This window comes from Xenia sp. Carnegie-2017, unplaced genomic scaffold (assembly GCF_021976095.1).
Source record: "Xenia sp. Carnegie-2017 unplaced genomic scaffold, XeniaSp_v1 HiC_scaffold_25, whole genome shotgun sequence".
Lineage (NCBI taxonomy): Eukaryota > Metazoa > Cnidaria > Anthozoa > Malacalcyonacea > Xeniidae > Xenia > Xenia sp. Carnegie-2017.
Window position 1 is genome coordinate 3,491,825 of NW_025813488.1, and position 22,999 is coordinate 3,514,823.

The following is a 22,999-nucleotide window of genomic DNA, read 5'->3' on the forward strand; positions in this document are numbered from 1 at the left end:
GAACAAAACAAAATTGATAAAATACTAAAAGAAGCACAAAGTGATATACACATGAACGTTGTCCTAACCAAAGAAAATCATACTATAATGTCCAGGGACTGATAGTATGATACCTGTAAAGCGCTATGGCACTAGATTAATTTAATCAAAAACCTCTATTTAATTTACACAATGTTATTCTTACCGTACATAACGACCTTAATAAACCACTTGAAACCCCAAGTATCCATGCAGGCAGCCGGACCCTCGATCATTACGCTCATTAGAATAAAATAAAATTGATTTTACAGAAAATTACACCTTCCATTTTGTTGACAGTTTAAGTAGAAAGTACACAGGCTTTCCTTTCACTTTCCCACATTCTCGAATACAGATGTCATATTTCATATTTCTTATCTCTTTTGAAACAAGAAAACTTCTCAAGCGCTCTTGTTCGTCTTTCTCCGTGAGTAATTTAAAGGGATCAGTCTTAGTGAAAATTTTTGCAGTTTCGTCTGCCAACACAACATGGTAAGCCACACCACAGTCATCTTTAAGCTCTATGTGAAGGAACAGTGACAAATTCTTAGCACATCGATGGCAGAATACTTTAGTGAGGTTGTCGACGGTCAGTTCTTTCAACTGATAACGCTCTTTGCAATGATCACAGAAAGCTACGACAAATTGAACAGGATGACGAGAATCCGCTGTAGCAATTTTGCCAGTGAATGATATATCCCCTGTATCACTTTAGTTGCTACGACCTGTGGTATAGGTATGGACTTATCAATGGATCTTTCACAAACTTTTACTCATCATCAAAAAGTTGTGTTTGTTTACCTTTGACGAAAAAATTACATAAATAAAAACAGAGCGAAACAACTTAATCCCAGCTAATATCAACAAGCCGATCGCTACAGTTTGGTAAAAAAGTCTCACAAAATTAAAAATCTCAATCTCCAGTTGAAGCACCATCCAAACTTCATAAAACACATCTCAAGAAATGTAATTTCATACAAAACAAATTTGATAAAATACTAAAAGAAACACAAAGAGATATACACATGAACGTTGTTCTAACCAAAAAAATCTTACTATAATGTCCAGGAATTGATTGTATGACGCCTTTATAGCGCTATGGTATCAAAAACCTCTATTTAATTTACACACAATGTTATTCTTACCGTAAAAAAGTTAATATAGTGACAAGGGGTCAATTGCAGGAAGCCTGCATAGATTGTGGATCGTATTTTTTTGAGGTCTTTAAAAAGCCTGATCTAAAACTCTAATTTAAACAAAATATCCTGTACATAACGACCTTCATAAACCACTTGAGACCCCTACTATCCATGCAGGCAACCGGTCCCCCGATCATCATGATCATTAGAATAAAAGAAAACTGATATGATAGACAAAACTACACCTTTCGCTGTGTTGATAGTTTAAGTAGAACGTACACAGGCTTTCCTTTCACTTTCCCACATTCTCGAATACAGATGTCATATTTCATATTTCTTATCTCTTTTGAAACAAGAAAACTTCTCAAGCGCTCTTGTTCGTCTTTCTCCGTGAGTAACTTAAAGGGATCAGTCTTAGTGAAAATTTTTGCAGTTTCGTCTGCCAACACAACATGGTAACCCACACCACAGTCATCTTTAAACTCTATTTTAAGGAACAGTGATAGAGACAAATGTTTAGCACATCGAGGGCAAAACACTTCAGTGAGTTTCTTGATGCACAGTTCTTTCATTTGAAAACGCTCTTCGCAATGATCACAGAACGCTGCGAGAAATTGAACAGGATGACGAGGATCCACTCTACCAATTTTTCCAGTTAGTGATATATCCCTATCTTCAATCTTTACTTCTGGCTCCTGATAACACTGGCATAAATTCTCCCTAATCATTTCGACATCTCGTTCTGATGTCTCCGAGGTTGCTTCGTCATCTACGATTTCAGAAGAAGATGCAAAGATATCAGTTGGACCTACATCTTTGTTTGAAAAACGGCCAACTTCGTAGTACCACCATGAACACGACATCCAATTTTTTAATTTTGCGACTTTATCTAAATCATCTTTCTTGACAGTCGGGTTACCAGCCTTTGAACAGACTGGTGGCACATCCTTGTCGCTTTCAAACACCAACCAAGGTGACTCAATATCGTATGTTCGTAATTGAGGCCGTAGTTCGTATTTAGTTACACGCATTGGCATTTTTACAATCTGACCCACTTTGTCTATTCTAGGCATGTCTTCTGTAGTTTTTTGAAAACAGACACAGCTAACTGGTAGATATTCATCCGGAAAGGATTGATCTACGAGGGAAAAGCTTAAGATCATGTCTGTTCCTCTCGTTTTTCTTGGTTTATCCAACTTAAATACCACCCCAAAAACGACGACATCGCGATCAGTTAACTTTACAGATTTCAGGCTCTTGATTTCCTGTGTTTCCCAATTTGGCGGGAAACGATACTTGAAGACTGTATTGCTTAAAGAAATGGTTTTATTCATCGTCAACTATTAAGAAAGAGAATATAATGGTACATGATGAAAAAAATTTTGAATTTAAGCATACATTTTTTTCAGGATTTAATATAGCTACGTAAAATTTGTTAGTATCAGTAAGTGGGCAACCATAAAATAACCATTTCAAACACAGGAGTAAGAAATTATCAAGATACAACCAGCTTTTCTTTTATATGCAAACCATTTTTAAATGGTAGTTTTAAAAATGCGATAATAGTGGCAATATCTACTAGTTATCGTACAAAAAATGTTAAGAACTTAAACAAGATTTTATAGTATGTGCGTCTTAGCCACATACGATCTTGTTTCCAGAAATGTCGATCTCAAAATAAGATCTAGCTAACACAGAAGGCTACTTTCAAGACTCTACCATATTTTTCGGGCACAACTGAATACAAACTCCCCCTCCCCTCCGCATTAAAGTTCTAGTTACAATAATCAGCAATAGTTATATACACTGTTTATACAATCCTATATACTCAATAAACAAAATACTAAAAGGTAACTGTGAAACACAATGACATTTTAGTATATATTTGAGTGAATTTGATGGAAAGTTTGGGTAAAATAGTTACTTGATCAGTTCCAGCGCTTCATTGTAGAAACACTGTACGGTGTTTTGGCCAAACAATCTTAATGAAAGTGCATGACCAAACCAACTTATTCCTTCTCCTTATGCAAACCTTGGGGACATTTATGATAACTTTCACTAATCTTCTCCTCAGTTCCCTCAAAGGTCTCCACGATTTCCATAAGTCTGTGCTAACACAGTAAACATCTTTTATTTCTTAAGTACAAAACCAAAATGTAATAATTTTAATGCAAAATCATTGTACGTAAGCTGATAAAACAGCCATGCTAATTTTTTTTGTTATCAAAAGTCACTTTTTAAGGCATGTTTTTGTTGTGAACAATAGCCCACCTAGCTGGCATGGCTTTGAATGCTGGGTTAAGTTTTGATTCATCCATTTTATTTATGAAATCATTCCACTTATTCTCCTACCCACTAGTCTGCTTTTAACTACCAAGCATGTCTTGTCAAAAGTGAGACACAGCTGTTAAATAAGAAAATAATTCAAAATAGCAAACAAGAGCATGCTGTTGCTCTACCTTTTCACAAAATTAATATCTGTCACAGGCTAACAGCATTCTACAAAATTCATTTAATACAACTTCACTCATGCACACATGTCCACCAACTGGTTATTTTTATCCAGACTTACAGAGACAATGTGGAGAATTTGTGTTCATATGGAATAATTTCATGCCACTAAACTGATCTCGTATTGCTTATGCGAACATCTCAACAGGGATAGCTCGCATTCCATATAAAAACAAGATGGAAAACATATTAACTACTCTACAAGTTGGGATCTTGCCATAGTGTCATCATCCTGGCTATTTTCTCAACCCATATAAATAGAGCTTGAGAATGGACATTTTTAATATCACCAAATATGCAAGACTGTGAAGAATTGCAAATGAAAATAATTTCCAAAACACATAAAATGATTAAAATGGCTGATATTGTAGTGGTGGTTGGTCTTCAAGAAAATTGTCCATTTGTGAAAATGTTTCTCAATGAAGTCGGTGTCAAGTGTCAACAGTCAGGTGAATTTCCCTTGTGCAAATGATTACATTTTGACATGGAGATATTAAAAGTTATGACAAAATTATAGGCATCACATTTTTAAATGCTCTTTACTAAAGAATAGAGGGCCGTATTTATTTTTAATGAAAAAATATTTCAGAAGTATTTCACATTATTCGGATGGAGTATGATATACCCTGGCCAACGAATTCTTGCACTTCCAGTTTTCGAAGCATCAAGCACGTATTTTCCGCTCAAAATTGAGAATAAAATGAAGCAAATTTACACAGAAATAAACAAATATCCCTTACCAATTATGTTGACTCATTTAAACAAGTACATTAACGACTTCTCCGAAAGCAACTTCAGTAAAAATTGGACCGCCATTTCGTATTCATAATTGTTTGTCTCCACCCTCACAAAGATTTCACCACCGTGAAATTGGCACCACATGGGCACCACACTCAACACAACAATCATCACAACATTCATCACCACATTCAACAAATCGTCTTTAAAACACGTTTTCCATCAATACAACAGTAAAAAACAATTCTTAACTGTTTATTAATAATCTTACTGTCCTTAACCATCACAAAAAATGTATAAAAGTCAAGAAATTGAAGAAAACACTAGTACAGTCATCTACTGTCATACACAGTCATCTACAGTCATACACAGTCATCTACTGTCATACACAGTCATCTACAGTCATACACAATCATCTACAGTCATACACAGTCATCTACTGTCATACACAGTCATCTACAGTCATACACAGTCATACACAGTCATCTACAGTCATACACAGTCATCTACTGTCATACACAGTCATCTACTGTCATACACAGTCATCTATTGTCGTACACAGTCATCTACTGTCATACACAGTCATCTACAGTCATACACAGTCATCTACAGTCATACACAGTCATCTACTGTCATACACAGTCATCTACAGTCATACACAGTCATACACAGTCATCTACAGTCATACACAATCATCTACAGTCATACACAGTCATCTACTGTCATACACAGTCATCTACTGTCATACACAGTCATCTACAGTCATACACAGTCATACACAGTCATCTACAGTCATACACAGTCATCTACAGTCATACACAGTCATCTACAGTCATACACAGTCATACACAGTCATCTACAGTCATACACAGTTATTTACAGTCATACACAGTCATACACAGTCATACACAGTTATTTACAGTCATACACAGTCATCTACAGTCATACACAGTCATCTACAGTCATACACAGTCATCTACAGTCATACACAGTCATCTACTGCCACACACAGTTATCTACAGTCATACACAGTCATCTACTGTCATACAGTTATCTACTGCCACACACAGTTATCTATTGTCATACACAGTCATCTACAGTCATACACAGTCATCTACTGTCATACACAGTCATCTACAGTCATACACAGTTATCTACTGTCATACACAGTCATACACAGTCATCTACTGTCATACACAGTCATCTACTGTCATACACAGTCATCTACAGTCATACACAGTCATACACAGTCATCTACAGTCATACAGTCATCTACAGTCATACAGTCATCTACAGTCATACACAGTCATACACAGTCATCTACAGTCATACACAGTTATTTACAGTCATACAGTCATACACAGTCATACAGTTATTTACAGTCATACAGTCATCTACAGTCATACACAGTCATCTACAGTCATACACAGTCATCTACAGTCATACACAGTCATCTACTGCCACACAGTTATCTACAGTCATACACAGTCATCTACTGTCATACAGTTATCTACTGCCACACAGTTATCTATTGTCATACAGTCATCTACAGTCATACACAGTCATCTACTGTCATACACAGTCATCTACAGTCATACACGGTTATCTACTGTCATACACAGTCATACACAGTTATTTACAGTCATACACAGTCATCTACAGTCATACACAGTCATCTACAGTCATACAGTCATCTACAGTCATACACAGTCATCTACCACACACAGTTATCTACAGTCATACACAGTCATCTACTGTCATACACAGTTATCTACTGCCACACACGGTTATCTATTGTCATACACAGTCATCTACAGTCATACACAGTCATCTACTGTCATACACAGTCATCTACAGTCATACACAGTTATCTACTGTCATACACAGTCATACAGTCATCTACAGTCATACACAGTCATCTACTGTCATACACAGTCATCTACTGTCATACACAGTCATCTACTGTCATACACAGTCATCTACAGTCATCCACAGTTATCTACAGTCATACACAGTCATCTACAGTCATACACAGTTATCTACTGTCATACACAGTTATGTACTGTGACAGTCATCTACTCAAGACATTCATACAGTGATTGTAGGGTAAAGATAATTTCTCGAGACATTCAAACAGTACAGTTGTATGGTAATTTAATATTTCAATTGCTTCAAAAATGACTTTAAATAAATATACGTGTATATCATGTATAATTGCAAATTTATAAAATCATACTTAACCCGAACAAACCATTGCCAACGAAACCATTAGGCTTTCCATTTTTGCAAAATTAATTTGTAAAAATTTCTCAAGCATACATGGAAAGCACAAGATACCAAATGTGAGAAATACAAAAATGATTAGATAATTTTAAGAATTGATTTTTATTTGAATATTAAAATGTCTTTTCCATGTCATTATATTTTGACTTTTTAAGAATTCAAGCAAAGTGAGAATGATGGGTAAAAATTCTCCATTCCTAAGTACGATTATGTTAATCTAATATACACACTTTGCCTAAACGCTAAAATTACACTCTCTTATTAACGTTAATTCCAAAGTATTAAAAAATAATTATTACACACTATGTACAAAACGTGTCGTTTTTCTAAATTTCAAAATAAATTTCGTTAAATCCTACACATCTAAGTCCTTTAATATAAACTTCAGCCACGAAAGTGATGTGCTGTTAAAATAAATCAAAAAGTTTTAACTCCAGAGTTCTCGTGCATTACAAATAAAATTAAAATAAATAAAATTCTACCTTTTCATATGTCATACGGCGGATATTTTACCATCACCTTTACCTGTAGAATAAAGAAAAACGATTTGATATTTGTGAACATAAAAATGAGTTGTTGCATTTCAATGTCCGCATAAAATACATATTTTCATTTTTCAACCAAATAACAGCAAGATTTAACGATAAATACAGACTTTAGAAAAAATATAACTTTAATAACATTTAACGGTGAATAACAAAATAAAAAAAAACAATGTTATTGTTAATGTTAATAATTATGTTATTATATTATTTATTATTATTATTATTTATTTATTTATTATTATTATTATTATTATTTATTATTGTTATTGTTATTATTATTGTTATTGTTATTTATTTATTTATTTATTCCATTTATTGTTATTGTTATTGTTATTGTTATTTGTTATTGTTATTATTATTGTTATTCCATTGTATTTATTATTGTTATTGTTATTGTTATTGTTATTGTTATTGTTATTTATTATTGTTATTGTTATTCCATTCCATTCCATTCCATTATTCCATTATTATTCCATTCCATTCCATTCCATTCCATTCCATTCCATTCCATTCCATTCCATTCCATTCCATTCCATTCCATTCCATTCCATTCCATTCCATTCCATTCCATTCCATTCCATTCCATTCCATTCCATTCCATTCCATTCCATTCCATTCCATTCCATTCCATTCCATTCCATTCCATTCCATTCCATTCCATTCCATTCCATTCCATTCCATTCCATTCCATTCCATTCCATTCCATTCCATTCCATTCCATTCCATTCCATTCCATTCCATTCCATTCCATTCCATTCCATTCCATTCCATTCCATTCCATTCCATTCCATTCCATTCCATTCCATTCCATTCCATTCCATTCCATTCCATTCCATTCCATTCCATTCCATTCCATTCCATTCCATTCCATTCCATTCCATTCCATTCCATTCCATTCCATTCCATTCCATTCCATTCCATTCCATTCCATTCCATTCCATTCCATTCCATTCCATTCCATTCCATTCCATTCCATTCCATTCCATTCCATTCCATTCCATTCCATTATTCCATTCCATTCCATTCCATTCCATTCCATTCCATTCCATTCCATTCCATTCCATTCCATTCCATTCCATTCCATTCCATTCCATTCCATTCCATTCCATTCCATTCCATTCCATTATTCCATTCCATTCCATTCCATTATTCCATTATTCCATTCCATTATTCCATTATTATTTATTATTATTCCATTGTTATTGTTATTGTTATTCCATTTATTGTTATTGTTATTGTTATTGTTATTGTTATTGTTAATGTTAATGTTATTTTAAGGTGCACCTGCAGCAAAGAATAAACGTGGCGACGATATTTCTTTCTCAGGAGTTGAAGGACTTGGTGTTTCTACAAAAGTGTTAAAAGCAATTGGTTAGTAATTAATATCTATTTTTGTCTGGCAAACGTTCGTACAGGATAGGAAGTTATCACAGTATATGTAATCAATAATAAATACACGATATCATCGGTAGAAGCCAAATAATCAAGGTAAAAATTTACAAAAACGAGAGATATAGGGCCACTCTTTTTAATTGTTCCAATGTTGAGCAAACATGACGTTATACTTTAATGTAAAGCATTAAATAAGCAAAAACAGTGAAAAATAATCTATCGTTTGCAACTGATGAAAAATATACTTATATATTTCTGAGCTATATACGATACTTACTTGGGATGGAAATCTCCCTTGTTAATGTGTCATCTAACAAAAGCATCATAATTTGTCAATAGACATGTAACAGAACGGTTGCTGGCTGTAAGAGCCATTTTGCACACTTCATTTAGGAAATTTTTATTCTTTTCCTAACCTCGTTTCAATGTATGTTTTTGTTCTTCAAATGGCCTGCTAGACACTTCTGGAAAGACATCAATATCTACGGGGATTACAAAGTGATTAAGAATTAATCATTCTGAAACTTTAAAGTAAATTTTTCATATTAATATAAATTGGAACAAAAAGAATGAAAAAAAGAATTAAGAATTTTCCCTACCGTTAATATTAACCGCTCCTGGTGAACTTGGAGGAAGAGGTGAAGCCGGCGAACTGACTGAAGAAGACTGCGATATTATATCTAAAAAAATAAAAAAAATTAATTAAATTATTGCTCAAGTTTATGCAACAATATAGTAACCCAAAGGGTTATGACATAGAACACAACAAAAAACTAGATTTTATTTTCTGAGGTCATTCGCCATTATCATAAATTAAAGGTGACTTTCATGTAACACAAGATGAAGTACCTTCTTTGTCTTCTCGACTTTCACTAGGGGAACTAGGTGGAGTAAGTTTTTTCTTGATTTGAGCCGAAAGGCCTATAAGCACGTCCGAAAGATTCACAAAAAGTATAAATGCTTTCAAGATGAATAAAATGCTAAAATATATCGATCTTCTCTGCAATAAATCATGAAAAGTACCTGAACCGGCCGGGGGCTCACATATCAAAGAAAGAACTCGTAACTCATCTTCATTTGTGATAATCTCGAGGTTTGTAAGATATTTCTTAACACGACGACTCATAAGGACCTTAAGAAAGCAAAAATATTGTAAGAGAAGATGATGGATAGATGAGTACACACAACAACTGATAGATGATGGATAAATGAGAACACGCAACAGTTGATAGATGATGGATAAATGAGAAAATATAACAATTGACGTATATTTTCCTTCTTTAAACATACTTCCTCATGCATTTTTCTTGGGTTTCGAAATCCGTTGTCACGACGACTGCGCCTGTTCTTGTTCTGAAGACCACCGGTCAGAGCTTGTATGACTGTCGGTCCAGGGGTATCTGTGACGGCACGATCAAACATCATATCGCTGACCTATTCATAGAGAACGATAAACGTTAAGTTTTATAGCAAAGTAAGATATCTCTTAACTTTTATATATTTTGATCTAGTAAAAAATCATTCGGTAATTCCAACATACATAAGACACAAGGCTAAGCTTAGTTGTGTTTCGAACTTCTTTTGATATTGAACGCAATTTTTCAAAATTAATCTGAAAAAAAATAAAAGAAAGGAAAATAAATTCAGGACAAAATAAAGTCTGTATACACTGAATGAATGCACTTTACCAAGCCGTCCACAATTGACTTGTTTCCAAAGTGAAGAAAAGACAAATCTTTCAGGACAATAGGAAAAAATGGTATCTGATAAAAAATAAAATTGAGTGTTTATTTATTTTAGACTGGTGGGTTAATCCAAAGTGATTTTATGTCGTAACTTGTGTCTTCATATACTTTAGTTCAATGTCTTATACAATCTACTCTTGTGTCTTAATACAATCTACTCTTGTGTCTTAATAAAAGTAATCTGATGTTCCAACTTCAAGGATATAGTCTTTCAAATACTCTAATACTTAATTGATCATAATACAATACTTTAGTAATAAATGAAAGTACTGTAGTTTCTAAAATGTTTACAAATATGTGTTTTATCGGTGATAAGAAATATTTATAGCGAATTCATGGCTTACCACAGGAGGATAACGTTGTTCTCTGCTCAACAAAGTACGATATTTTGACATATTCCTTGATGGGTCCATCAAATCTTTTATATCCTTAATAAGAAAACGCAACGAGTGACACTTATATCTAAGACTTCACAGTAATTTAAACTTGGAGATAAGACTTACGTCAAATATTTTTGTGTATTTACTAGGAACTTTTTCCCAAGTTCCTTTCATTCTTTGTACAGCAGAATGATCAAGACCACTAAAAATACATCAAAATATAAACAATTCACGTTTTTACAATGCCTGCAAAAAAAGGTACCAAATACCTAATGGAGGGGGGCATATATCTCAGAAAGTTTACGATAAAAATCATTAAAAACAGACTCAAAAAAATTAACTCAAGAAAAAATTATTTTAAATACTTACCTAACAATCTCGAACATTGAATTAAAATTTCTGCAATCTTTACACCGTTCTGAGAAAAACAGTAACACATAGATCGTTTATCTCAAAGGTTTCTAAATATTTTTTTCTTTGTAAGATTTTTTTACTATGAACAATTAGATATACTTACAGTGAAAACGAAATCAGATTACGACATTAAAAAATATTAAAACAGGTGTGTAATATTCTTACTTGCAATTCGTATAAACTGTTTGATTATTTTTACTCGTTTTATAACATTTTGTTCTTTACAAATCTCCGTAATCACCCAAAATCTTTCTTCATCGGTTATCTGAAGTAAATACAATAAGTTTGTAAATCTGTCGTAAAAGTTTGTAACTCTGTCGTAAAAGTTTGTAAATCTGTCGTAAAAGTTTGTAACTCTGTCGTAAAGTTTGTAACTCTGTCGTAAAAGTTTGTAACTCTGTCGTAAAAGTTTGTAAGTCTGTCGTAAAGTTTGTAACTCTGTCGTAAAATTGTAACTCTGTCGTAAAAGTTTGTAAATCTGTCGTAAAAGTTTGTAACTCTGTCGTAAAAGTTTGTAAGTCTGTCGTAAAAGTTTGTAAGTCTGTCGTAAAGTTTGTAACTCTGTCGTAAAGTTTGTAACTCTGTCGTAAAGTTTGTAACTCTGTCGTAAAGTTTGTAACTCTGTCGTAAAGTTTGTAACTCTGTCGTAAAAGTTTGTAAATCTGTCGTAAAGTTTGTAACTCTGTCGTAAAAGTTTGTAACTCTGTCGTAAAAGTTTGTAAGTCTGTCGTAAAAGTTTGTAAATCTGTCGTAAAAGTTTGTAACTCTGTCGTAAAAGTTTGTAAGTCTGTCGTAAAAGTTTGTAAGTCTGTCGTAAAGTTTGTAACTCTGTCGTAAAAGTTTGTAACTCTGTCGTAAAAGTTTGTAACTCTGTCGTAAAAGTTTGTAACTCTGTCGTAAAAGTTTGTAACTCTGTCGTAAAAGTTTGTAAATCTGTCGTAAAAGTTTGTAACTCTGTCGTAAAGTTTGTAACTCTGTCGTAAAGTTTGTAAGTCTGTCGTAAAAGTTTGTAACTCTGTCGTAAAAGTTTGTAAATCTGTCGTAAACGTTTGTAAATCTGTCGTAAAAGTTTGTAACTCTGTCGTAAAAGTTTGTAACTCTGTCGTAAAAGTTTGTAAATCTGTCGTAAAGTTTGTAACTCTGTCGTAAAAGTTTGTAAATCTGTCGTAAAGTTTGTAGCTCTGTCGTAAAAGTTTGTAAATCTGTCGTAAAAGTTTGTAAGTCTGTCGTAAAGTTTGTAACTCTGTCGTAAAAGTTTGTAAATCTGTCGTAAAAGTTTGTAAATCTGTCGTAAAGTTTGTAACTCTGTCGTAAAAGTTTGTAAGTCTGTCGTAAAAGTTTGTAAATCTGTCGTAAAGTTTGTAACTCTGTCGTAAAAGTTTGTAAATCTGTCGTAAAAGTTTGTAACTCTGTCGTAAAAGTTTGTAAATCTGTCGTAAAAGTTTGTAACTCTGTCGTAAAAGTTTGTAAGTCTGTCGTAAAAGTTTGTAAATCTGTCGTAAAAGTTTATATCTATGCAATAATATTTTTTAGTTGCATTGGAAAGGTGATAAAGTGTGAAATTGTAATGGACAAACCTTGGTAAAATTTGTTAAAGTATTTCGCAATTTTTCTTCAAATTTCCAAAGTTCATAAATATATTGTGATGATTCTATCTTTTGAAAAATCTGAAAATCCTGAAAGACAAAAACGACTTAAAGACAGGGCAGGTTCATTCAAGTGTCACTTGTTGTTCTGGAGTTTGATAAATTTTGCATTAAAATGACAAACATTAATTTGCTGTAACATTAATTTGCTGTAACAAAAATTATTTGCAAGAGGGAATTTTCCTCCATCTTTGTACAATTACATCATGAGCTGCATGAAAATGTCAAATAATTTCTTAGTTCGAGTCGCCACCAAATATCCCACGTGATAAGAACCAGCCAATTAAATTGCGACAGTAAAATTACGCACAGTAGAAAAATCATAAAAGATCAAAACATAACAAATTTACTAACTCTTAAAGTGACTTGACGAGCTACTTCCGTTGCATCTAAATCAGCAATTGTGTGTCGTAGTTCTTTACCTAATTCCTATAAAATCAAGATAAAAAAAGATAACAAAAACGGCGAGAGAATTTTTCCTGAAGAAAACTTAAATGGGACACGATCAGAAAATGTGCACAAGTATTTTCAAATGACAGAAAGTAATTTGAAAAGTTATCAGCGTTTCAAGAATGAATATTGTATATGAAACACAACTTAAAATTCAACAGTTGAGAACACAATCTGTAGAATTTTCACGATAACTTGTCTTTAAAAGATGCTAGGAAACATTATTTACATAAAAATACTAACCTGGATAGCCTCCTCGGGCAGTAAAGTAACGTCAGTGGAGTTAAAATCTTTCAGATAATAGCGTCCATTTAGAGACGCTTTATTAACAAGATCACACATTAAATCAGGAAGTCTTTTTTGTTTGATTAAATCTCCTTCATTGACTGAAATTTCACTCAACGAAAAGTTACTAAAAATAAAAAAATGTCAAAATAATGTTTAGAGTGCAGACGCTTTTCTAATACAATCACACAAGTCATTATTTTCTTCTATTCTCCACCAAAAGAAAAATATTACTTTGACGCCAATTTCTAGATACTATTTAAGGAATTTTTATTGGCTCATACTCAGCAGATTCAGCCAATGAGAACGCATCTACAGCCATATTTAGCACTTCTCGAACCGTAGTATCCTGAATAAAAAAGTCGATTACTTTTACATGGATGAAGATACGTATATAGTGATAATAAACGGAGCATTTCCAAATTATTTGTTTTTTACACAAAACATGTACAATTTATGACGGTAATAAACCTGATAAATGACGAAATACTTCGACGTGTGATCCGCCTTATAAATCCGGATCACTTGATCAGGTTGAACGCTATCGATTTCCTCGTCAGCAATATTTTCGGAGGAGCTGTAAGCTCGAAGCGTTCCGTTGCCAAGAGCATGTTTCTTTGCGTTCATTAAAGTGGAGTCATCATAAGATATTCCATATAACGCCTTAACATCTTTTTCACCTCTAAAAACATAATTGGAATGCAAAACAAATGTAAAGAAAACTTTAATAAAAAACATTCCTAAACGTTTTCTGATAGCAAAACACATGACAAGGCGTTAATAAAACTTTAAACGGTTCCTAAACATTGAAAGAGATAAACTTACTAAATGAATTGAACTAATGAAAATAGTAAAACTTACTTGAGAGAACGAGGTAATGGAAATAGTAAAACTTACTTGAGAGAACGAGGTAATGGAAATAGTAAAACTTACTTGAGAGAACGAGGTAATGGAAATAGTAAATCTTACTTGAGAGAACGAGGTAATGGAAATAGTAAAACTTACTTGAGAGAACGAGGTAATGGAAATAGTAAAACTTACTTGAGAGAACGAGGTAATGGAAATAGTAAAACTTACTTGAGAGAACGAGGTAATGGAAATAGTAAAACTTAGAGAACGAGGTAATGGAAATAGTAAAACTTGAGAGAACGAGGTAATGGAAATAGTAAAACTTGAGAACGAGGTAATGGAAATAGTAAAACTTGAGAGAACTAATGAGAGAACGAGATAATGGAAATAGTAAAACTTACTTGAGAGAACGAGGTACGAATAGTAAAACTTACTTGAGAGAACGAGGTAATGGAAATAGTAAAACTTGAGAGAACGGAAATAAAACTTGGAGAACGAAATGGAAACAGTAAAACTTGAGAGAACGAAATGGCGGGAGAACGAAAACAGTAAAACTTACTTGAGAGAACGAGGTAATGGAAACAGTAAAACTTACTTGAGAGAACGAGGAAATGGAAACAGTAAAACTTACTTGGGAGAACGAGGTAATGTTGTAAACTTAAGGAAAGTTTTCTTTATTCTTGTCGTAGCATACATATTACTACCAAATGTATTCTTAACAAATAAAAAAAATGAAAATTATATGTTGAAAATACATCAAGACAGCTGACTTTTCTTGAGTAAAAATTGTTTTTTAAACATTGAAACGTACCCCTAATTTCTTGCCAGAATCTAAAAAAAGGAAAGCAATTAAACATATTTTTCTTATATTCAAGAGATTCTTATGTACCTTTCCATTAATGTATTTTTTTCAATTTTACTATGATTTAAAAACGTCGAGCAAAATAAAATACGACAACATCGACATGCAGCAATAAAACAAGGAACATGGCAGCTAAAATACACGGTGTTATGCTTGTCAAACTATAATTTATGATAAACTTACAATCAGAAAAATATAAAGGATCGTTAGTTCGATGAGAAAATCCTTGACGTTTATCACAAGAGTCAGATGAACTTCTTTGAACCTCGCCTTTCTAAAAGAAACAAAAAGTTCTCCTCAATATCTTCATAAAGACGTTATTACAAATTCCTTCATTTTCCGCCACTTCTCACACATTTAATTTCACTATTACCAATTGCACTAATAAACAGATGAAAAGGTTTCTTTTGTTAAATTTCCAAAAGAAATCATTGACAACGTACTAACCACTAACCATCCATAAGAAACACGAATTGAAGATGAAGACACCGTGTTAATTAAACGTACAGTTATACTTTTAATTAGTTATAGTACAAATCAAATGTGTAATTGAACCTTTGTTTTCACGTGAGAACTTCTTTTCAGTGGACTATTTAAAAGTTCTTTAAAAACTATAAAAAAAAGCATTAGATTTTAATTAGATTTTAACATAAAATAATTTAATTTTTATCAAAAATCGAGCTATATTTCTTATTTATACCAGCAATATTATGTTTCACGCTAATGGTTAAATTTGTTTGACTCTTCAAAATGTCTTTCGCCTAAAAATACAATTATGAGCACTAAAAAACAGAGAAAATCGCCCAAAGTATGTCAAGCACTGACAAGCATTGACTCCCCGAAAATAAATGAAGAGGATTTCTGTTATAGAATTTCCTGAAAATCAAAAATCTAAGACTGTCGTAAAATAATTGTAAAAAAATTCGTAAAACTAACTTTGGCCAACGTCATATTTTCAAAATTTTGACCATTAACTTCTAAAATCTAAAAACAACAGAAATATACAAATAATAACAAGATCACAATGATATAACTATAACATATGTCAACTTCGTAATATTGCCAAAAACCTGATCCCCTTTGCGCAAACCAGCTTGGTCAATCTTGGAACCTTTCTTTACCTATTATAAAAAATATTTATTTAATCCTCTACAATAAAGCAAGCGCATGATCTTAGCAACAGATCACATGACGTAAAATGTGAAACTTCAAAGGACACTCATGAAGACGCAAGTTTTTCCCCAATATGCTGCTAACCAATAATTTCATCAACGTGTTATTTATGAGAAATTTCAACAAAGATAACTCACTTTAGCAATAAAAATACCAAATCCTCTATCCTTTCCACCAGTAATAGAAAAATTCAAAGAAGAGTCTTTGGCGTGATGAACCTTAAAATCAAGGTAAACTTCAAAATTTTTATATTCAAAGATTTTATAACGAGACTAGTTTTACGTACCAATGTAACTTTCCGTAGCCTCGCTTTAGATGAACACGCAATATGAAGTAAACGTAGTTGACCAATCATGGACTAAATGTTTAAGGAAAAGAATATGGATTCACTACATAACTTCCAAAATAGTTCAAATAAATAAGGTTAGTAATGCATAATTAATCCATGGTTTTTGTATCATTACATTGCCAAAAAAAAACTCTTTATTGACAAGACAATAAAACAAGTAAATTCGTGTGAAGAAAATAAAAAGAGAAATCCCGAATTTCTGCGCGAAGTAAAAATGAAATGGCAAAAAATTTGCAGACATCGTGTAAATGCGATTAAAAATAACAACCATTTTGAAATCAATCATTTGAAAAAAATTTCATAATAATTATTCAACTCACATGTTTCTCAAGGCCTTTTTCAAATCTTTCCAAATGTTTTTCCATTGATGGACTGTCTTCAAAATCGCTGTTAAAATGATTGATTACCCAAAGCAACATAACCCGGGTTACCTGTGGTCAATAAATTCAAATAATTAAATAATTAACAAAGCCACGTGACTTATGCAAAGTTATACATTATAAAATAAAAACAATAAAACGGGTGGGCTGATTGGTCTACAAACCAATCTGAACTTGATCAATTAAATCAATCAACGGGAATTTTCAAAGTAATCATGAAAACATGTTAGAATAAAAATTAAACATTTGTACTAAATTTATCTGTTTTTCATTGTTATTTAATAAAAAAATGTCAAACTGCTAGTGCAAACTGCTCTGAAGTTCTCCCAAAGGTCTCCTCGGTTGGCATAAGCTTGTGCAAACACAGTAAAAATCTTTTTATATCCTGATTAATAAATGTTCATAACAGAGATATACACGGTGTTACAAAAACAAATCTCTAATTTAGACTTTTCTAGTCTCTCTTCTTTGATGAATTACGTACGTAAAAAAATTAACTACAAGTGTCACACTACTACGTCACATGACACACCAATACGTCACATGTCACACTACTACGTCACATGACACACTACTACGTCACATGTCACACTACTACGTCACATGACACACTACTACGTCACATGTCACATTAAGACATCACATGTTATACATGACAACACATGTCATACTACTACGTCACATGTCACACTACTAAGTCACATGTCATCGTTATACGTCACATGACACAGTAAGACGTCACATGTTATACTATGACAACATATGTATGTCACACTAAAACGTCATATGTTACACTTAAGATTAAATCAAGACGTTCTACCTTATCCTTTAATTCTGGGAAATCAAACCAATCGAGAAGTTGAGAACAAATATTAGAAGGTTCATTAAAGAAAGTTCGATAAGTCAATAGAAAATCTTCAACGTAGGTAGGATCAACAATTGAATGATCTTCAACGAGATGGTCAACCAAAAGTTTGGGTTTAGCCTAGAATCAAACAACAAGTACCGCTTCAATAGCATTCTTCGTAAAAATCATTTTGCAAATGAACTATTTCCCAAGTTAACATTGTACGATGTACGATGAGATCTTACTGAGCTGACATAATCCTTACCTTAATGACGACGTGCCCATCTCTGTTTCCACCATCTAACGAACGATATTCTGTCACCATGACAACTTCACCATTCTCGACGACTTCGTGAATGTTTGCTTCACCTTGGCTGAGTATGCGATGATATTCAGTCTGCGGTATGCACACGAACTACAATGGTATTTAGTATAAATATGACATAATTTCTTTAAATTCACCAAACGTGTTAGTTTACAATATCTGTCAACGACCTCGTTTTAATGTGGCTGAGAAACTTGAAGTTGCATGACATCACAATCGCAGAATCCTTAGTAGCACACATTCATTCCTTATATCCTACCTGACAATCATCAACACGCGTCTTCATCACACCTTTATGATAATACTGATCCAAAGTCGGTTGAACTCCAAAACTCTGTCCTAAATGTAGAGTTACTGTCTCCTCTCCTGGGACAAGTACTTCAACTGAACCATTTAAAATAACACACCATGAATCAAGCTAGAAAGAAAAATTTATATTCACAACACAACACTTTATGGATTTTCTATTATTTTCTAAATTAAAAGAATATTTCTACCAGAAAAGATTTCAATTAAAGAGGATGAAACAGGATCTACTGATACAATGAGGGAATTAGAATGATAATCAAAATAACGTTTGCTGCGGATGACAATTACTTTATCTTAAGTAAAATAAATTAAACGTTCAAATTTTAAAACAAACCTGATCACCATCATTTAGAACGACGACATTTGCATGTTCCACTACAGCAAATAACATCACTGCGCAAAGTTCACGACGAACATTCGTTGTCATGCTTGAAAAAGCCTAAAGGAAAATGTAAAAGTCAATTTGGTAGCAGTATGTAAGAAAAAATTTAATACAAATGTGATACAAAAAAGATGAAATAAAGAAAATTTCAATTGAAAACAACAAACTTACAGGTAAATGTTGAAGAAAATCCATAAGCGCCTCTACACAATGAATATATAAAATAATTTTTAACGAATAGCACATTTTATATGAAATAAGACAATTCATTTTTTAACAATAATTAAAGTCAACAAATTAATTGTACCAATATCGTTTTCAGTTCGTTCAGAGGTATCCTTTTCAAGACAATCTCGTACAACATCTCGAACCATCATTGACTGAGAAAATAAACAAAAAATTCCAATATAGTTTGCTATTCTTGCACTTTGAAAGGAATGGAGAGTTTTTGTCATTTGAATGCTGTCAAAACAGTAAATAAAGCAAAGAATAGAAAACCTCTCCTGACGATTGTGACGTTGTTTCATCGTCATCTGAATCAACTAAAAATTACATACGTAGAAGATAAAAATGAAATGGTTTGATAAAACTTGATATAATAGTCTTCATACATAGATCAACATGATACAGGAATACATATAATGAACGTTGAAAATAATTGCTAACATACATACATACATAGTTAAACAAAGGTAAAGTATACATACATACATAGTTAAACAAAGGTAAAGTACACACATACATAGTTAAACAAAGGTAAAGTACACATACATACATAGTTAAACAAAGGTAAAGTACACATACATACATAGTTAAACAAAGGTAAAGTACACATACATACATACATAGTTAAACATAGGAAAGTACACATACATACATAGTTAAACAAAGGTAAAGTACACATACATACATAGTTAAACATAGGAAAGTACACATACATACATAGTTAAACAAAGGTAAAGTACACATACCAATGCTTTCAACAAGTCCTGATAAATCCAAATCAAAATCAGGACCAGATTGGGGTCGACGTGAGGTATCTGACTCTCCATATGAGGATTTGAGTAAAAGTTGTTTAACTTGATCCAATTCTTGGGGTATCTTATGAAGACAATACTCATTGTTTATCACCAAATGTAGCTATATCACTGAACTATATACACATGGATGAACTGCTTATTTATATTTACATATTGCAGTGTTAATATGAAAAAGAATGTTAAAATTTAATATGACATCATGCATTTCCCATTGTGTTTACATTGTAAAATAGATGAGCTCTTTAGCTTTCCAATGATGTGTTTTTCATTTAATAACAAATCAAACATTCAAGTACCCCTCAAATCAAAATCACAAGTTCAAATGTATTCAATATTTGTACTCATTTCCAAATGGTAGAAAAATGCAATTTCGACAAGAAAATTTTATTGGAGTAGTATGTACTCATTTCTGATTGCTATGAAATGAAAAACAAATCATTCAAAAGCTAAAAAGCTCATCTGTTTTGCTATGTAACTTTACATAAAACCACATTTAAACAAAAAGAAAATTTTCAAACCTTTTCATCAGGAATGGGTCCTCCAACTTTAACTTCACCATTCTCTAAAGCCAACATCATTTCAAGATCCATTGCTTCATATGAATGACGTGAATTTGGTTTCATCAATCTTGAGTCAGGATAGTCAATCTAGAAGAAAAACAAAGAGAAAAGCATGTCAAAATATCTTTCAAAATTTCAAAACTCTCTTAACTTACAACAATCATTTCTGAATGTTCCAATATAAGACATTCACTACCACGACGGCCATCTAACCACAATGGTTGTTTGCCAAAACTGAAGAGAATTTAAAAAAATTACATGCAATGACTTTAAATAGTTTATGGCTATAAATATTGTTCAAACAATCCAACAAATCTTTGGTCTTTTCAAAACAATAAATTAATAAGATAAATTACCTACTACCAGGAAGATACATGTTACAATCAATGAATACGGATCCTGAGAGTAAAATATACCAACATGTTGCATAATCATTTTGCCTAAATCAATGAAAATAATTCAAACTATTTCATTCAGTTTTTAAAACAGAGAATTTTATCAAACTCACACAGTGAACATAAATATCTTTCTCATATATTACCATAACCATATTATGTTAAAAAATTACTTACAAGTAGAGCAAATGGTTGGACTCGTGGACCTCATAGCGCGCTGTCTTACACATAGCCCTAAGACAGAAAAGAAAATGAAAACAGATAAATGAATAGCAACATACAGCAAATTAAAATAGAATCAAACTAATTTATAAACATTTTTTATTCTCTTATTCATAGTACACAAGCCACATCAGTGTTAACATTGTTAAAAAAATATGACAATTTTGGTTTTTGTCAGTCCCAAAATATTTTACTTCTTTGTCAATTAACCTCATCTTCAGTGGCATGACATAACAACAACAAAAATTGACAAATGTTTACTTACTTAATGACTTCTCCTCCTAAGCCTGACATAGCCTGCATACCACGCAGGTGTTTCAAAATGCAAGCACAATCCTACAAAAACAAGAAAGTAAAAGCATTCTTGTTTATAAGTGATATCATTGTACTTAATCTACAGCTCTATTATGTTTTGTAATGTCTGATAAAAACATATTTTTTCTGCTTTATAAACAACGACAAAAATTACAATAATTTTACCATCAATTACAATAATTTTACCATCAAAACTTTTCAGTTCATGAAAGACAAAATGAAAGTAAGGAAATTTTAAACAATGAAATAACACAAAAAGCTCAAGTTGTAATAACACTTCATCTTGAACATTTTTACAACACAAGTTCTCATTATCAATAATTTTTCCCACGTGATCACTAACTTAAACTTTTTTTAAGACAAAATTAAATAAACATGACAATAATTATAAAGTCTATTTTTCAAATATCATTGATTCGATATTGCAACATTTTTAAAATTTGGCATTCTCTTGTAAAAATATACTTATGTACTTTAATTTTGCAATTATCACACACATACCTCATCTGTTCTTGCAATTGAAGGTCTCTTAAGACAATTGATGAATTTTTCACTAGTTCGGTCCATTGTAAAAAGTTACTATGCTCACAATTAAATTTTTCTTGCTCTTCCGTCACTATGAGAAACTTTACATAATTTGAAAAACGAATTTTTAGCTGGAGTCTTGAAGATGAATGAAACCATAAACTTTATCAATTGCTTCCTTCTTTCCAAGTTTATTGTGCACTTATATGAAACGTTAAATAGAGCAGATTTTCTGTCAACAAAACCCACTCTTTTATTACAAAATAAAATAACTTAAGATTCTCAATATCAAGAGCTCTACGAACGTTTTCTTCGTCTCCAGTAACGTCAACAAAGCTAAGTGCTTGACTATTTAACAATACTTTGTGGTTTCCAAATAAAACTCTGCAATTTGAAGCAATGCAAAGATAATGGCTCCAATATATTCCAATCTATAAACCAGACGATTAAGTCGACAAACTGATATATTAAAACGTTTGAGTAAACTCTCCTTAATCTTGTACGTTTTTCAAATTCCACAATAAAATCAGCGGAAGATCCGTTAATTTATTTCCATTTAATACGACAATGATCCAAGATAAATGAACTAACCAATTCAACTGCCTTCGTCAATCGATTATAAATAAAGAAATACCAACCAAAACAAACCAAAATCGATCTCAACTCTTGACAAAATATGGGTCTTTCCACTTATGATTTAAGAGTTGAATACAAGTTGCTGTGACAAGCGTAATACCGCAAAGGCTTAAAAGGCAAGCAAGCTAGTATCATGAAATATTGATCGTGTATGACACTTTTTGAAGATGGCAATGGAGCTACGTAGCAGAAATTCGACTTAAAAAATGACCAAAAATCCAAAATTTACTGAAAACATTCAATCCGCCATCATACTGTCGTGTACACAGAAAGTCACGTGATGT

General features: G+C 32.4%; 2 protein-coding genes across 3 annotated transcripts; both read right to left on the reverse strand.

Moving 5' to 3' along the window:
* Positions 1 to 105: 105 nt before the first annotated feature.
* Positions 106 to 4,528, reverse strand: LOC124453363. 2 transcript variants are annotated; one of them, XM_047004176.1, is made up of 3 exons: positions 4,409 to 4,528; positions 1,403 to 2,497; positions 106 to 743 (listed from the first exon to the last, which is right to left on the reverse strand). In XM_047004176.1, the coding sequence occupies exons 2-3, from the start codon at positions 2,489 to 2,491 to the stop codon at positions 654 to 656; spliced, it is 1,179 nt and encodes a 392-aa protein (XP_046860132.1). In that variant the 5' UTR covers positions 2,492 to 2,497; positions 4,409 to 4,528; the 3' UTR covers positions 106 to 653. The 2 variants fall into 2 exon arrangements, with proteins under 2 accessions (XP_046860132.1, XP_046860133.1); XM_047004177.1 differs by lacking the exon at positions 106 to 743 and having other exon boundaries at positions 965 to 2,497; positions 4,409 to 4,525.
* A 2,239-nt stretch (positions 4,529 to 6,767) lies between these two features.
* On the reverse strand, positions 6,768 to 22,995 carry LOC124452982 (rap guanine nucleotide exchange factor 6-like). The gene is made up of 44 exons (XM_047003650.1): positions 22,056 to 22,995; positions 21,505 to 21,575; positions 21,195 to 21,251; positions 20,979 to 21,062; positions 20,778 to 20,856; positions 20,581 to 20,709; positions 19,994 to 20,123; positions 19,521 to 19,564; positions 19,330 to 19,402; positions 19,194 to 19,225; positions 18,975 to 19,079; positions 18,591 to 18,749; positions 18,272 to 18,421; positions 17,980 to 18,144; positions 17,100 to 17,210; positions 16,717 to 16,788; positions 16,568 to 16,648; positions 16,328 to 16,378; positions 16,194 to 16,241; positions 15,958 to 16,018; positions 15,813 to 15,868; positions 15,441 to 15,531; positions 15,207 to 15,226; positions 15,027 to 15,109; positions 14,018 to 14,228; positions 13,831 to 13,895; positions 13,505 to 13,673; positions 13,166 to 13,240; positions 12,743 to 12,841; positions 11,331 to 11,430; positions 11,121 to 11,169; positions 10,875 to 10,953; positions 10,716 to 10,799; positions 10,315 to 10,389; positions 10,167 to 10,238; positions 9,917 to 10,060; positions 9,650 to 9,758; positions 9,476 to 9,547; positions 9,226 to 9,306; positions 9,043 to 9,108; positions 8,904 to 8,936; positions 8,519 to 8,581; positions 7,172 to 7,214; positions 6,768 to 7,093 (listed from the first exon to the last, which is right to left on the reverse strand). Exons 1-43 carry the CDS (start codon positions 22,119 to 22,121, stop codon positions 7,183 to 7,185), a joined length of 3,696 nt encoding a protein of 1,231 aa, XP_046859606.1. The 5' UTR covers positions 22,122 to 22,995; the 3' UTR covers positions 6,768 to 7,093; positions 7,172 to 7,182.
* Positions 22,996 to 22,999: the final 4 nt, after the last annotated feature.

Coding starts and splice junctions, on each gene's coding strand:
- LOC124453363 (XM_047004176.1), bottom strand. CDS start 2,491: ATGAATAAAACCATTTCTTTAAGCAATACAGTCTTCAAGTATCGTTTC. Junction 744..1,402: donor AACTATCAACACAGCGAAAG/GTGTAGTTTTGT, acceptor CCTATACCACAG/GTCGTAGCAACTAAAGTGAT.
- LOC124452982 (XM_047003650.1), bottom strand. CDS start 22,121: ATGGACCGAACTAGTGAAAAATTCATCAATTGTCTTAAGAGACCTTCA. Junction 19,403..19,520: donor CGTCACAATCGTCAGGAGAG/GTTTTCTATTCT, acceptor TTATTTTCTCAG/TCAATGATGGTTCGAGATGT. Junction 10,954..11,120: donor TCAATGTTCGAGATTGTTAG/GTAAGTATTTAA, acceptor ATGTATTTTTAG/TGGTCTTGATCATTCTGCTG.